The 14,898-nt window shown below is 38.8% G+C and overlaps 2 protein-coding genes across 2 annotated transcripts in view; both read right to left on the bottom strand.

Moving 5' to 3' along the window:
* Positions 1-2,263: 2,263 nt before the first annotated feature.
* Positions 2,264-14,562, bottom strand: si:ch211-180f4.1 (uncharacterized protein LOC100144405 homolog). Its single transcript, XM_033970159.2, has 13 exons — positions 14,494-14,562; positions 12,541-12,650; positions 11,419-11,564; positions 10,502-10,603; positions 9,194-9,378; positions 8,796-9,038; positions 8,282-8,404; positions 8,088-8,210; positions 7,606-8,014; positions 7,083-7,224; positions 6,718-6,887; positions 4,665-4,820; positions 2,264-3,826 (listed from the first exon to the last, which is right to left on the bottom strand). The coding sequence occupies exons 1-13, from the start codon at positions 14,526-14,528 to the stop codon at positions 3,359-3,361; spliced, it is 2,412 nt and encodes an 803-aa protein (XP_033826050.2). The 5' UTR covers positions 14,529-14,562; the 3' UTR covers positions 2,264-3,358.
* A 157-nt stretch (positions 14,563-14,719) lies between these two features.
* The window catches only part of pcsk1nl (proprotein convertase subtilisin/kexin type 1 inhibitor, like), an 82,891-nt gene continuing 82,712 nt past the window's right edge, over positions 14,720-14,898 (bottom strand). Inside the window, exon 6 of the transcript XR_008648754.1 lies at positions 14,720-14,731. The gene's annotated coding sequence lies outside the window, so the exon portion shown is untranslated. The remainder of the gene's footprint in view (positions 14,732-14,898) is intronic.

The following is a 14,898-nucleotide window of genomic DNA, read 5'->3' as shown; positions in this document are numbered from 1 at the left end:
AATCAGTCCCAGTGAAGTAATATTTGAAATGAAATGTTTCAGATGAATCCCTTATTTAGGTCCAAATCTGTAAAATGGGGAAATCTTGACTGCAGCTTATTTGTCATGACAGTAGAGTGAGGTATTTGTGGAGGTGGAAAATTCACCACTATTGAGAGTTCAGAATGAATATATTGCATGGATCCATAAAAAGTACATTTAAAAATAGGATGCCTCCCCTTAAAATAAACCTTCTCTAAATGATTTGCTGACCTACAGCATGCAAACAAATAAATAATCAAAGAAATAAATAGATAATCAGGCTAACAGGAATATTATATTTTTTTTATTTTTAGAAGTAAAGTAGTAATACTTATCAATGTAGATTCTTACCTGAGAAACTATGCTGTGAAGAATGAGGGTCTGTTCTGGGTGAGTACTCAGATGTCAACATGTCTTTTTACCCCAAAATAAAAATGTTGTAAAACCTGAAAGAGTTGCAGCAGACCCTGGAGGAAATTTGCATATGCACAGGACTCCCTGAAAAAAATACCCGGACAAAACTCTCAGCTCACAACTCTAAAAAAAATCTTCCACTGGCCAGGATTACAAAAAACATACAATGGTGATAGAGTGGGAAATAACATTCTATAAATTTCACTATTTTGAGGCCAGCACAGCCTATGGAATTTACCTGTGACTGAATCTTCTGGCCATAAAGTGCAGGACACAGAATAGGGGACAATATGACTTTCGTTATAGACTACAATACTATTTCCCTTCTCTGCTGCCGCCGGTGTCTCTCTTACATGTATACATTTTTGTAGAACAAGTTTGTCACTTGATATCTGGCAGATGTTTTTTTTTAAAGGTAGCAAAAAGTTATTCAGAAGAATTAGCCTATATTAAAGGGGATTTTATTCAGATTAAAAAAATTAATAAATAAGTGTGCATAATGGCTAAAAACATCACAATGTGATGATATTCTGAATAATCTGATAATTGATACTTTGCAGTGACATCATGCTGGGGGAAATCTACATGTATGTCTATGGCGGAATGTTCCACAATTACCATGAGGACACAATGCACGCAACACAGCCTGACAAGTTTTTAGTCTGAAAACGAAAGAAAAACTACAAAATAGATTGAAACACCACATTTTCAGGAGCCCGTGGTTAACAAAAGTGTTTACGGTCAAGTTAAGCTTTTTGATATTTAACAAAAACAGCACAAATCAGCTCACTCACTAGTTCCAGAAAGTAAATCAGTTCTTTATGGTACGATTGTGTTAAAAATAGAGGTCTAACTTAAGTACCAGAGCTTCAGACAGAGCATTGCCTTAACATCACCCCCCCAGGGAATGTTGATGACATCAGCTCCAAAGTATCAATTGGTTAAAAATGTGCCTGACAGGCTAATAAATGTAAGGCTATAATAAAGTGATTTCAGCATTTCTTTGAGGCCAAGGTAAAGAAACACAATGTTGTTATAGCCAAAAGAAGTCAAAAGAACTTCTTGCTTGTTCTGTTCATCTTGATTGTGCATTGTACATCAAAGTGGCTTATTTTGACAACATTATATCAAAAACACTTGATAAAATAAGTCATGATCAGTATTAGGGCTGTAGTTGACTAAAGAAATTCTTATTGAACTAGTAAAAACATGTCTTGCTGAACAATTAGTTGACTAAAGAGGAGGGTAGCAAAACTCTGTAAACTATTAAGTATCTCTACTGTGCATTTGACTCAAACTGCACTCACAGAACTACTTCTGCATAAGAATTTATGCAAAAACAGCTATTTAAGCAAAAAAGAAGTACAATGTATTTATGTTAAGATGGATAAAACTTGTGCATCATGAGTTTAATCAACCTTTTTACATATAAATACAAAAAAAAAAAAAAATCTTCAGTTAACACCCTAACTTCTTATTTCTGTTGTTATCCCATATAGATACTTAAAATGTAAAAAAAAAAATTATTAGTTTACCAGTACAAATTTTGGTTGACACCATTGACTGATTAATCGACTTAATGACTAAATGCCTACAGCCCTAATCAGGATTTTTAAAAAAGGGGAAATAATCACATAATCAGATTTAATCATTCATGCAACCACCAAAAACAGAAGTGTGTCAAAGTGAGTTTATTTCTAATTAGTGGTGATTCAGTGCTCACATAAAATTATAATATTAATCATTATATTAACAATGACAGGGACAGTACACAAAATACCCTGCACTTCTGTTTGAGTTAGGTTTGTCCAGATTTCAGACAAGGTCACGTAACTACTCAAGATATCTGTGTGATCCCTCAGTCGTCTCGGTAAGAGCCATATCAAAAGAAAAGTAAATTCTGTCAATGTCATTTTCTTTTGATATGGTAACTACTGAAGTCGATTCTTGTGAACATTTTTACTCTAAAATGCTATTTGTGTGGAATGTTAAGAAGGTAGAAATAGGACCAAACAAGGTCTTAAAAAAGAACTAAATCAGGATACATGAAACATGATACTAGCCAAATCTCTTTTAGGACAAAATCTAAATTAAAACTTGAATCATACCCCTTAACAATAATTCAGATCCTGCACAGACCATCTAAATACAGTGAGTGTGCTTCTCTTAACACGGAAGAGTTTCACAGATGGCCACAAGGGGGCGGCTTTCTGAGTGACTCCAGTGTGTGACATATTTACAAATAAATCTAGGCCCAAACCAACACCAAAACAAGATCTAAACAAGGGATGAAACCGGGGCCAAGCAAGCCTGGGTAGCAAGATGTAAATTCTCTGTATATTCTACAGTGGCTATTGTCTGACTCTCAGTTGTTTGTTTGTTCATCTGTGCTGACCAATCCGAAAAATCATGCTGAAGCAAGCAAGCTCACTAACTGATCTCTATTTAAAACAAACATGGGACAACAATGTGTGATTGTTTTTCTCTTCTGGGATTACTTATCCTATGTGTTATAGAGTCTCCTTACTAAAGCGATGTGTGTTTTTAGTCAGATTACTTTGGGCCTGTTTGTTCCATAAATATTTTACCAGACTCCAGGCTGATGCAACAATAAGTCTGTTTTTTCCAGGCTAGGTGGAAAAACTATGACTAAATGGTAAACACTGACTAAATTGGGTTTGAAATAGAATTAAAGAGGAACAGAACCCAAACCAGGGGTACTTTAGAAACAGTAGAAATTTAGGCCAGGTTAAACCAGGCCTAAACAAGACCTCTCATTGTTGGAGATAGACAGTGAGGTTTCCTGTGTGAAAGAGCAGGGTCAGAATAGTGAATAAAAAAGGTGCACACTCTTTTGGTCAGTGCGCGTGTGTGCTCAGGTCCTTAGCTCATTTAGAGTCCAGCTCTTGTTTCTGTCCCGTTGCTACCACATGTATGTAGTCTTTGACGTGTCGATGTGCCCCTCCTGTCTGTGCTCCTCCTCTTTCTCGTCTTTGTCCTTCTCCGCCTCGCTCTCCCATAACATGATGAGAGGTGGGTACAGCTCATTCAGAGGAATGGACGTGGTGTGCTGCATGTATTTCTTTAGCGAGTGGGCATGGCTTTGCGGGAGGTTAACCACTCTGCGACGGCCCATGTAAAACAGCAGCAGCACCATAATACACAGAGCAAACATGGAACCCAAAATCGCTGCCACTGCAACTCCACCGTGACGAGATGCTACCAGCTCCACGGAGAAGGCGGAGTCTTTTGTGGTAACATTCAGGCAGGAAGTGTGAGATGGGGTGGGGCTTGGTGAGTGAGGTGGGGCTGAGTAAATGGTAAGGCAGATATGGTACAGTGTGGAAGGGAGGAGGTGAGTGAGGTTGTACTCCTGAACATCTGCTGGAACCTGGGGCAAAGAACAGCAGGTTAGACTAGGACTAAACCAATTTTAAGTTGACAGTTTTCAATGTATAGCTTTGTTTACGCTAGTTTGCTTTGGAGTGGATTGGTACTGTTCATAAGTGTCTCCACTTTCTAAAGCGAATTATACTGCCCTGTTTGAGGAGTCCAAAGTGGACCCTGGAGGGTACTAGCTCCCAGTGAGGTCTGGCTCACTTTGACGCGTTACGCTTTAGCTATAAGTAGGAGCTAATAAGTAGAACGGGATGATTGGACAAGAGAGAGTGCGCAAGAGGACAAAAAGCAGATCAACATAAAACAACACCACTCGCGTGAAGATTGAAAATATGATATTTCAAGTGCATAACGTATCTAAAATGAGGTATTACATAAAAAGACACCAACGCATGAAGTAGAGGCACAGAGAAGTGAAATAAATGCAGAAAAAACTGACGGTAAACTGGAATCAGTTTTGTGTTTACTTAAGCTTTAATTTGGAATTTAAACTTAAAAAAGCTAAGTCAGGTCTAACCCAGGTCTCACTAAAGACTGGGGCTGGGCAGTTATTCAGATTTTAATTGAGACTGTGATTCAGTCTTTTCTAATCACTTGGGTCTTTTTAATCAAGAGGTCTACAGCCAATTTTGTTAGTAAAAGCATGTAATTTGGAGTCAGACTCGAGAAAAAAAGTGCCTTTTTACGTTAAATGGCACTGATTACATTTTTGTCCCGTTTATGTTCATGAAATCAAAACTAAAAGTAATTTCTATTTGATGAATAGAAAAAATATACATTTAATTCAAAATCAAGACTAAACAATATGAGTTAAAGAAGTAGAAGCAGACCTTGGCAGTATAGCTGATGTGTGGGTTGTGGATGTGGACCGTGGCTGTAGTGAATAGAGGCAGGGTCCCAGATGGGTCTTGTTCCTTGTTCTGATCTTGTTGGGGTTTTGTGGGGTGCAGCTTCCACTCCAGAACCACAGACTGGGAGTGCACCACCTGCAGATCCAATAGCCACATTAAAGCAACATTATTTACTTTTCCAAACAGCAAACAGAGGGGTAGTTCATGGCTAAGAACGGTACTACAATAGGTGAGCTTATTAGTGCTTATATATGAACTTATTAGGCTGTGTTTGCTAATATGTGCATTGTGTCACCATGGTAACTGCTGAACATTCCGCCATGGACATACATGGTATGGTATGCATTTTATTGTACAGGGACGATTCACAACAATACATTAACTGAGACAAGTTATAGGAGAGATGCTGGTGCCAGGTTAAAGCATGAGCTAATTTACACCCGAAGTCCCTCAGCAGGTTGGTGGAAATCCTGAAAATAGGGATTCAATGTATAACTTGTTTAGATATCAGCCACTTCTTTGTCAGACATGAAAACGTTCGAAAACCTGTGCAGGTTAGAATCTTTGTTGGCAATACTGTCCCACCACACTGCAAAGTCACTGCAAAGAATCAACAGTTTGTGGTTGTTTAATGCTTTAGTGTCCTACCTGTAGTTTTCACAGTTACTAACAGTGTTTATCCTCTAGTTTAACTAACTTGCTCTTTTGTGTTCTTTGGTTAAAAAAGCAGCAGACTTTCTCTTCACTCTTTGTGACTTCTGCCTTAACTGTGCATATTTACTATCCTCTGTAGTCATTGCGTATTAATCTCCTTATTTACTTGGTACAAAGTTAAATATTAAGAAAATTGTCACCATTTACTGCCTTTAGGGTTAGGGTTAGCTAGGTTTAAAAGAATGTTACTATATTTCATGCATTTGATATGCTGTATGGTGAAAAGTTGAGTCAATATACATCCTAACCCTCCCAATACAAACTTAAAGTGCAACTAAACACCAGTGTCCTTTCTTTGCTTACAGCCAAAGTAAAAAAAGAGCTGCAAAAGGGGTCAGTGCCTGAACGACGATGGGGGTGAGCAAGGGGTTTAAATCCAGGCATGGCCTGGACCTATGAGGAACTTAAAGAAGACCTATTGTCTGTGGATCATTATCTTTCATTTGCACATTTTAAATTGCAATATCAATCTAAACAACCTGATAAAAGAAACAAGTCCTCTGACTTCCACATTAGAAAATTGTGGGACCCAATGGGAGCTGATGTTGCCGCAAACATCATGACCTCATCTGGATAGCTGCACGTCACGCTAGTGAGCAGTGGATTTTTTTCATTCGTACCAAAATGACTATACAACACTGCCGAATCCTAAGAATAAATACAAAATAATATTGGAGAACAATGTTAGTACAGAGCAGTGGGTGGATCCCGGTGACGGTGAAAACAAGGGTTAATCTGAAATATGGGGTCTTGAAAATAAGTAATTAAAGATTCCTCAAACATGTAGAAATCATTCCAAGTACAACTTTTCAGAGGGTATATGAGAAGGGGAAACAACTAACAACAACATGGTTAAACCTCTGAAGCTCAATTCTGCATAATAGGTCTTCATACTGGACTGTTATATATGTTGAAACATGAGATATATACTAACTAAATAATAATAAAGCTACATCAGGAGTAAATTAGAAGCAGAACATATCCATGTACCACCCAAGGCACCTTTACCACATTTTGAGAACTACTTGTGTAGAGTATAGGACTTAACCAGTGCTAAACAGGAATAAAGCAGGACTCAGGTGGAATGATAGACCTGATGGGGGCAATAAAAGCAGATAAAATAAATAGACGAAGAATATAGCTACAAGGGTGCTTTCACACAAGTTTGTGTGCTCTGTGGAGCAGCCTGTGTGCATTGTATTTAAATGTATTTACTTCAATCTGTCCATGAGTCAAGTGAGAAGAGATCAGCTGACCACCAAAATACCACCCTACTACCCATTCATTACAGATATGTGTATGGCTTAAAGGTGGTTACCTTTGCAAGAACTATTAGAGAGGCAGAACTGCTGTAATTGCTGATCAGCCATGACTGCTTGTGGCTGGGCTTGGAGCCTGTGGTCATCCCTGGGCTCTGGAGCTCCACAAACACAGACAGACTTTTTGTGTCCGCTCCCTCAGCATTCCAGGCTACACAAGTGTAAGTCCCTGAGAACAGAGAAAATTAATTTACCCTTAACTAAATCTGGACAAAACAAAGACTAATCCCTCAAAAAACAAGTCTTAGCCCATGTGTAAACTAGGGCATGGCAGAGGGCCAATGAGGGACTAAACCATGGACAACCAGGTGGAACATAGAACTTAATATGAGCTAGCATTTGATAAAATCATATTGGTCCACACCTGTATCTGAGGCCTCAGCATGATCAATGAATAAAGCCCCAGGTTCCAGCAAACGGTGTTTTTTCTGCTTTGTGCTGCTTAAGCTATGTCCCTCTGGCTCCTCTTGAGATACAATTGGTGCAGCCACCGTCTCGGAGCTCACCTGACCAAAAACAAAAATTCAGTGTTTCAGATTCAGATTAGTTTTGTTTTTGTTTTTTTTTACATGCATTTGAGTGGTGATTTAAACATAAAATTTTGACATTAAAGTTAATAAGTGCAAAATACTTGATTATTAGCTGCAAGTCACTATTGGTCACAAAATGCTGCTTTTACAATATAAACCTTGGAGGAAAACTCAAAATTTACAAAAACGTCAGGTATAAAACCAGGGTCTACAGTAGAACAATAACAAGATAAGGATTTAACTGGTTTGACACTTGGACAAAACAAGGACCAAACTTAATCTATAGGATGGTCTATAGTATATAGTGTCTATACTGACGCTGTATGTCATTTGAAAACATCCGTCTGTGTTGCTTACCTTGTCTCCAGTAGGTGTGACCCAATAGAACTGAGGGGCGGGGTCAGCATCTGCCCAGCACTCTATGGTGATTGGCTGCCCCTCGCTGACGTTCATCACTGAAGGAAAGACATTGGACGCGATCTGTGGCAGGCAGCTATCGACCCCACTTCCTGAAGACATCACCACTTCCTGCAGCTGCCGGCCAATCAGGTGCAGGGGGGCATGGCATACAGTGAGGGTGGGTTCTAGCAATGTCAGGTGGGAGGAGTTTCCCAGGTGAGCAGCCCAGGTGTGCAGGCAGTCGCAACGCAGAGGGTTGGAGTGGACCGAGAGCTCTTTGAGAGAAGGGAGAGAGGAAAGCAGCAAGGGGGAGAGGAAGGACAAAGAAGAGCTGTGCAGCATAAGCGAGCGAAGCCACGGGACACCACTAGGAACAAAATAAAGAGAGAAATGTCACAAAAGGAAAAATGTATATATAAGTTCATGTTTGCAAAATATACCTAAAAGTGTGAGGATGCAGGTGAGACAGGTGGATGTTGTTGCACAATTCCACTTTGATAAGTTCTGGAAGGTTCTGGAAGGAGTTTGGCTCCACCATCTGCAGCTGCTCCATGTTGTTTAAACTGAAACAAAAATCAGTCTTGGTTAAGTCCGGACTGGGTTCTGATTCGGTCCTGGTCAGGGTCAATTATACCTAATCTCCTGGAGGTGCAGCAGGTCCTGGAAGTCTCCTTGCTGGATTCTACTAATGGGATTTCGATTCAGGTCCAAGAATTTCAGGTTTGGAAGAACTTTCAAAGCATCTCGAGGAACTGACCTGAGAGAACATGTGAGAGATAAGGGTTAGATCTAGTTTAGACTTCATATAGACAGTTTTGAGTCCTGCTGGTTTGCCCTAGTCTCCAAGCTACGAAGGTGGATATGACAGTTAGCAAGATAACTTCATAACTTGAGCTACAAGCACTACTAATCAGTGGTACCCAATATTAAATTTAAGTTAAACAATGTTATGACGACTGTGTTAGAAACCGGTTGTTGGCACTAATGATAGAATGATAGCAGGTTGATTCAGTGTTTGGTGCCATATGCTTATTGTTCATGAATTTTGGCACTTGGAAATCCTCTTGTGTGGATAGATGTGATCGGTCCAGTCTAGTCCTGATTTAGTTCTGGTTTAGTCCAGGTATAGTTCGTGTATGGTCCCATACCTGAGCTTGTTGTCGTAGAAGGAAAGACTCTCAAGACAGTCCAGTCCAGTGAAGGCTTTGGGGGACACAGACTGTAGACCCATGGAAGCCAGAACCAGACTGTGGAGTCGGGGCAAGGACTGGAAAGAGCCCTCTTTCAGCACTAAGACCGGGTTTTCCCCTAGCATCAGGATCTCAAGGGCAGGCAGGGAATCAAACCAGCAACTGTCAATGGACTCCAACTGATTGGAGTTGAGGTGCAGTCTGAACAAAATCAAACAGAATAAAATAAGTTAAGTGTACCTACTTGTAATTTCTTTAAAAAAGCAAGTAAAAACTTTTTCACTTCTTAAAATTTCCAAATTACCATAGAGGCAACATAGGTACAGTAATAGTATCAGCAGCAGCAGTATAAATACCGGAGCAGGCTGGTGAGTCCACTGAAGGCCCAGGTCTCGATCGTCCTAATCTGATTGTGGTTGATGTAAAGTTCTTCTAAACTTGACAGGTTCCTGAGACCAAAGTCTGGCAGAACCTCAATGCGGTTCTCCTCCAGATACAATGTGACCAAGCGGGTCAGGGAGGAAAGGTCCAGAGAAGTGACCTAAAGCAGGAGCAAGAAGAACCAGAGCCAGTTCAGACCAGAGATTATTCTTAACATTGAGCTGAGGGTTACACATGTACATACATAAAAAAACGCTCAACTTCTTTCTTCATTTTCCACCCTTATATTCCTCTTATTTTTTCTTTATTAGTTACCTACTCAAACATACACATAACTCCCATGTAAGAAGAACAGATGCCACTGTTATTGTCTTGTCACCCCCTTTCAAACTGTAATACAAAATGTCTAATGTCTTTTACTGTATTGTCTCTATATCACAATAGAAAATACAAAAGATTTACTACACTACTGTATTTAATTATTTATTGATTAAATGTTAGATAAAACTGTATCTGTATTTCTCTGTAAATATGTGCAATTTTTTTTTTATTTATTCAAATGACAATGTAATTTCTTTTAAGCAAATGAACAGAGGCTATGAAGAAGTCAAGTCTCCCTTGTGCTCTAAATGTAGCCAGTCCTGGTTTAGTTTTGGGTTAGAACCGTTCTCACAAAAGCTCCACCTCTGTCTCATTAATTTTTCTCATTGCAAACTGTGGACAATCATAAAATGAATGTAGAAAGTTTAACTTTTTAACTGTTTTTATGTCAGTGATTCTTTTTTGAATGAATAAAAACTACAGAGCATTATGACTTTTTCTCAGCTTCCTCTTTGGCAGAATGAATATAGGAGCATACACCTGTGTAAATGTCACACAAGAGATAATAAGCATGGGCTACCTGTTGAAAAGGTATTCCAACAACATTTTGTCAGTTAGGTTTGTGAAGCACAGTCTTTTAAAATTCCTTTGTTCAAAATAACTTTGAACACTAACAAGAGTGTTGAGTTGTTAAGTGAGCCTGTAAAACACTTTGAGAGCCTTGATCATAGAAAAGCACTATATAAAAGTGGGATGAGGCGTAACTCCTTCTACCTCCCTGCTCTTCACAGCTCTTCCAGTGGATCAGTGAAAAATGTGGACAAGAGCTCTCCCAATACATAACTGTGCTCAATGAACAATTAGATCTGTAGTCATGATTTACAGATAATTGATTATATAATGTAGTTGTTACACACGATTAGATCTAAAGAGTGGCTAGTGGCAGGATCCTTAAGGGGTACCTGAGTGATGTGGTTCTGAGAGAGGTCCAGCTCTGTCAGGTTAGTCAGACTCCGCAGCTCAAAGGAAATGGACGAGATGTTGTTGCTCTGAAGCAGAAGGACCTACAGATGAGTTAACATGAGTTAAAAGAAGAACTTGTCAATATCTTCTGTAGAATTAGTTTACCATGAAAAAAGTATATAATTAAAGCAATCTCCATCTCTAGCTTGTTGTTTGGACATGGATAATGTAAATATACTAGTAAATAAAAATAAATATGCTTAAATATGGCTAGTGAATTCATTTCATTCACACACAGTCTTTAATGTGGAAGAGTATGTGGGGTCTGTTCTGTGTGGAATTATTATAGTTGCATTTTTTTTTTTTTGTTAAAGACAAAAGCAAATGCATTGGAACATTTATAAAGTCAGTTATACTAAATTACAATCTTTCTGATATGTTATAATGTTTCCTCATCAAAAACACACCTGCAGTTGTGTTTTGTTTCATTCACACAAGTTTAACACACAAATCCAGCATAGTTAGCCTGAGTTCTTCTCTCAAACATTAAACCCTCTGTTTCATCTTGTCATAATGTCATGTAGTAATACAGGAAGTGCTCCACTGTGTTTTTAAACTCCATGCACCTTCACTAGAACCATTTGCATAATTTCAGCCCTAGAATTGCCTATCTCTACTTAATTAACGGTAAAAGGAGCTGTTAACTTGAAAAGTACCACTGCATAACAGCTTTGGACATGTAGATAGACTAATAAAGGGTTACTCAAAAGTTTGTGATTGAAATAAAACACAACTCTTATGTTTTTGATGAGGTAACAAGATTTTCACATAGCTTAAACTCACAGGAGTCAATTCTACATAATATAGGACCTTTAAATAATAATATATATTTTTGTAAAATCTGTCTGAGGAAAACCTGAGTGTCAGTGGAGACATTTGCTGGGACCCTCTGGAGGTGCAGCTCGTTGCAGTCCACAGTGTTGGCCTGATGAAAGACGGACTGAGGAGTGTACCATGGCCTGGTCTCACATACACACTGCAGCGGACACAGCGCAGTGCCACCTGCAGGGCACATGTATCACTACAACACACACTGTAGCATTGAAAAGGGAACATTACAAATCAGACATGGGCAAACTACAGCCACACACGGCCCCTTGGGTTGATTAATCCGGCCTGCCGAATGTGACCAAATTATATTAAAATAGGTAAGGGTAAACCTTGTTCAGTTTACCCTTTCAACAAGTTGTTGATCTTTTGGCACTTGATAGAACTGAATGTGAGTTTTTCTGTTGTGTCTATTTAACTGAAATTTAATAAATGTATTATTAATTTAATTCATGCATTTGGAAAACCACTTGTATAATGAGTCCTGCATATTCATACTTTGCTAGATGTTACAGGCCAAATCTCTAATTTGTGGCCCATGTGCCAAAAAGTTTCAACATATGGTTTCTGACTGTCCAGTTACATTCATGGCCCTCAATTCTTATGCAATAGTATGAAAGTAAAAAAAGAGCAGTGGTGAAGCCATGGTATTATAATAATTGTATAAGAAAAAATATAAATAGATGGCTGGTCTTCATTTATTATTACTCCAAACTGCAAAAAGCTCCTTCTATTGTTGAAGGATAGTTTTTGTTAGTTGGTCTTAGAGTGAAGCTATGTATCATGATTGCTCAAGGTAAATAAAATACTACTAAAATCTCTGTTCCAATAAATATTTGACGAATGAAGTGTAATAAAAACTATCTAGAGAAAAAAACATATTAAGAGAACCTTGTAAACTGTCTATATTTAGTTAATTATGAAGCATTTTTTTGTTTGAAAACCTGGCTGAAAGAAATAATTAGCTTGGTGTTGTTGACATTTCAATGATTGTAATCGTCACTTCACTGCGGCATGCGAAGAATTTTGACAAATGACAACTTAAGACTTAAAACTTAAAGCTACCTCTCTGTCACATAAAAAAAACCCCAAACAAACCCAAAACTTGACACAGGTTAACTTTTACATACGAACACGAAATAAATTGTACCTGAACTGGTCATGTCCACTGGAGAACACACTGACGACATCACCAGAGACACCAGTACCAACAGGACTTCAGATCCCATCATGCACTTGGGCAGGGAGGAGACAGAGAACCTGAAAGAAATGGTCATACAATTCTCATTGTTATGTATAAAATAAATAAAGGCAGAAATACGACAAAACCATGATTGCAGGTCCAAACACCTACTGAAGGAGGACTAAATTAAACCTAAAACAGACCAAAAGCAGAACTAAAAGCCAAACCAGAACATTACCAGGTCTAAAATGTGCAGGGTGATTGAAGTGGGAGCTCATTAATTATTCATTAGTGAATATTAATTATTTAATGTAGTGAATGGCACACTCTGATTGAACGTTAGAAAGAACCTGACTTTACACTGTACTTATAGGAATATATTGGCAATAGATACAAGGAGGATTAGTAGCAGGCCTAATAGAAGCAGAGAGGAGAAGTAGCATAGCAAGAGCTGTACTAACATTAGTAGTAAATGCAGTAGAAATATTAATAGTTGTAGTAGGCTGGTAATAGCAGTATTTGAAATGAACTGACCCACATGAGGCAAAACATCACTAACTGTGTGTGTGTGTGTATATATATACACATATATATATACATATACATACATACACCCCCCACACACACACCCACACCCACACAAACATATATATATATATATATATATATATATATATATATATATATATATATATATATATATATAGATAGATAGATAGATAGATAGATAGATAGATAGATAGATAGATAGATAGATAGATAGATAGATAGATAGATAGATAGATAGATGCTTAATGAGTAGGGCTGGAGACCAAAAGATGTTGTTTGTTTTGGTTCTGATTTGATGACCCTGATTGACATGACTCTTTAAACCAGATTAACCCATTTCACACAACACCATCACATCCACAAAAACAATAGACTTATTGAAAGATCAAGAAAATGATTCAGAGAGAGGAGTCCCTGTATTAGATCAATAATTCATGACATAATTATTATAGGTCTAGAGAGCCCCCACATAAGCTGTGGCTACATGCACATTGCCCACTCAAAATATGATTATTATCAGATTTTTGGAGTTATAAAATGATTAAAATGAAATGTAACCAGCAAAATCCTTTAATTTCTTTCTGATTATGGTCCTTCTGATTACTCACATCAGTGTAGTTTGTGTGTGTGTGTTTTAATTAATTCAAAGCTCCAGAAATAAGAGAGGCCTAATCATCAGATTTTGGTGTGTATTTAAATTTAGCCATAGAGAAAACATGGAATCAAGACAGATTATCTTATTTTTTTCAACTGAACATAGTAGAAGTCTAGTGTCACGTCTAGGAAGGAAATAGATTTGGGCAACGACTACTAAAAACGAATTTATCAATGTTTAGGTTTGGCTAATCAACTAACTCAACTAATCAACTTATTTTGACATTTTGAGAACTTTTCACTAAAGATCTAATATTTTGTTTGGAATTAACCGTTACTATGGCAACAGCCCTAATTTTTGCTAATTCTGAGACCCATGCATAGCCACAGTGCAGGTAACGGGAAAATTAATTGGTAATGGCCCGTTGCGGTTTCATTAGTTTGACTTTATTTTGTAATATTCAATTTAAAACAGAATAACTGCGGTTAAAGGGTAAGGCGGCCCTGGGTTCGAGTCCGCCATATTATTGTCGATGGACCTCACCTGACGTGTTCCCGCTCCCTGTCACGTGTCTCATCAATAATGACCAACTCACTCATAGCACAGTTAGCATCCAAATCCACGCGCTAATCCCGGACTTTATCGTGAGACTAACCACCCCTAGAGAACACCAACTTTGTTTTCATGGCGCCGTGTGGGGATCTTTTAGCTAAAGTGAAGGAGATGCTGAGCGCGCCTCTGAAGGACTGTGGAGGACACGGCCCGCGTTTGCTCACCTCGCTCTGGAGCTCCGGCAGTACAGCGGTAACATCCGGGTCCTCACAGCCGACACGGAAGCATCAATAGCAGAGATAGGTTTGGGAAGCTCTTGGACCCGGTCGTTGGAAGTTCGGGACGGTTCGTTTGGGTTCTTTTATCCTGAGCATCTCCCTCTGAAACCCCGCCAGCCTGCCCTCCGTCAGGCTTGCGCAGCAGCCAATGGGATTGTAGGCCACGGGGAAGCGGACCAATCAGCTCGCGGATGCTGCAGAGGAGAGGGCGGGGCTCCAGCGGGACATGACGTAATGCTCCAGTTTCAGAGCTTTGACTTCAGCTGGCTCACCAAACCATCATCGCCACTGACAGGACGAGCTGATCGAATTATTCCTACAATTATGTACTTTATTACACTTTTGGCCAAA

The sequence above is a fragment of the Periophthalmus magnuspinnatus genome, chromosome 7 (genome assembly GCF_009829125.3).
Source record: "Periophthalmus magnuspinnatus isolate fPerMag1 chromosome 7, fPerMag1.2.pri, whole genome shotgun sequence".
NCBI classification, from domain to species: Eukaryota; Metazoa; Chordata; class Actinopteri; order Gobiiformes; family Gobiidae; genus Periophthalmus; species Periophthalmus magnuspinnatus.
Note: the sequence above shows the minus strand (reverse complement) of the source record. Positions and strands in the feature narration are given on the sequence as shown.

What these genes read in the sequence shown, in the direction of transcription:
- si:ch211-180f4.1 (XM_033970159.2), bottom strand. Translation starts at nt 14,528, where the DNA reads ATGTTACCGCTGTACTGCCGGAGCTCCAGAGCGAG. An exon ending in CTGCACCTCCAGGAGATTAG is followed by an intron (nt 8,211 to 8,281) that starts GTATAATTGACC and finishes TTTTTGTTTCAG; the next exon opens with TTTAAACAACATGGAGCAGC. An exon ending in CTGCATCCTCACACTTTTAG is followed by an intron (nt 8,015 to 8,087) that starts GTATATTTTGCA and finishes TTTTGTTCCTAG; the next exon opens with TGGTGTCCCGTGGCTTCGCT.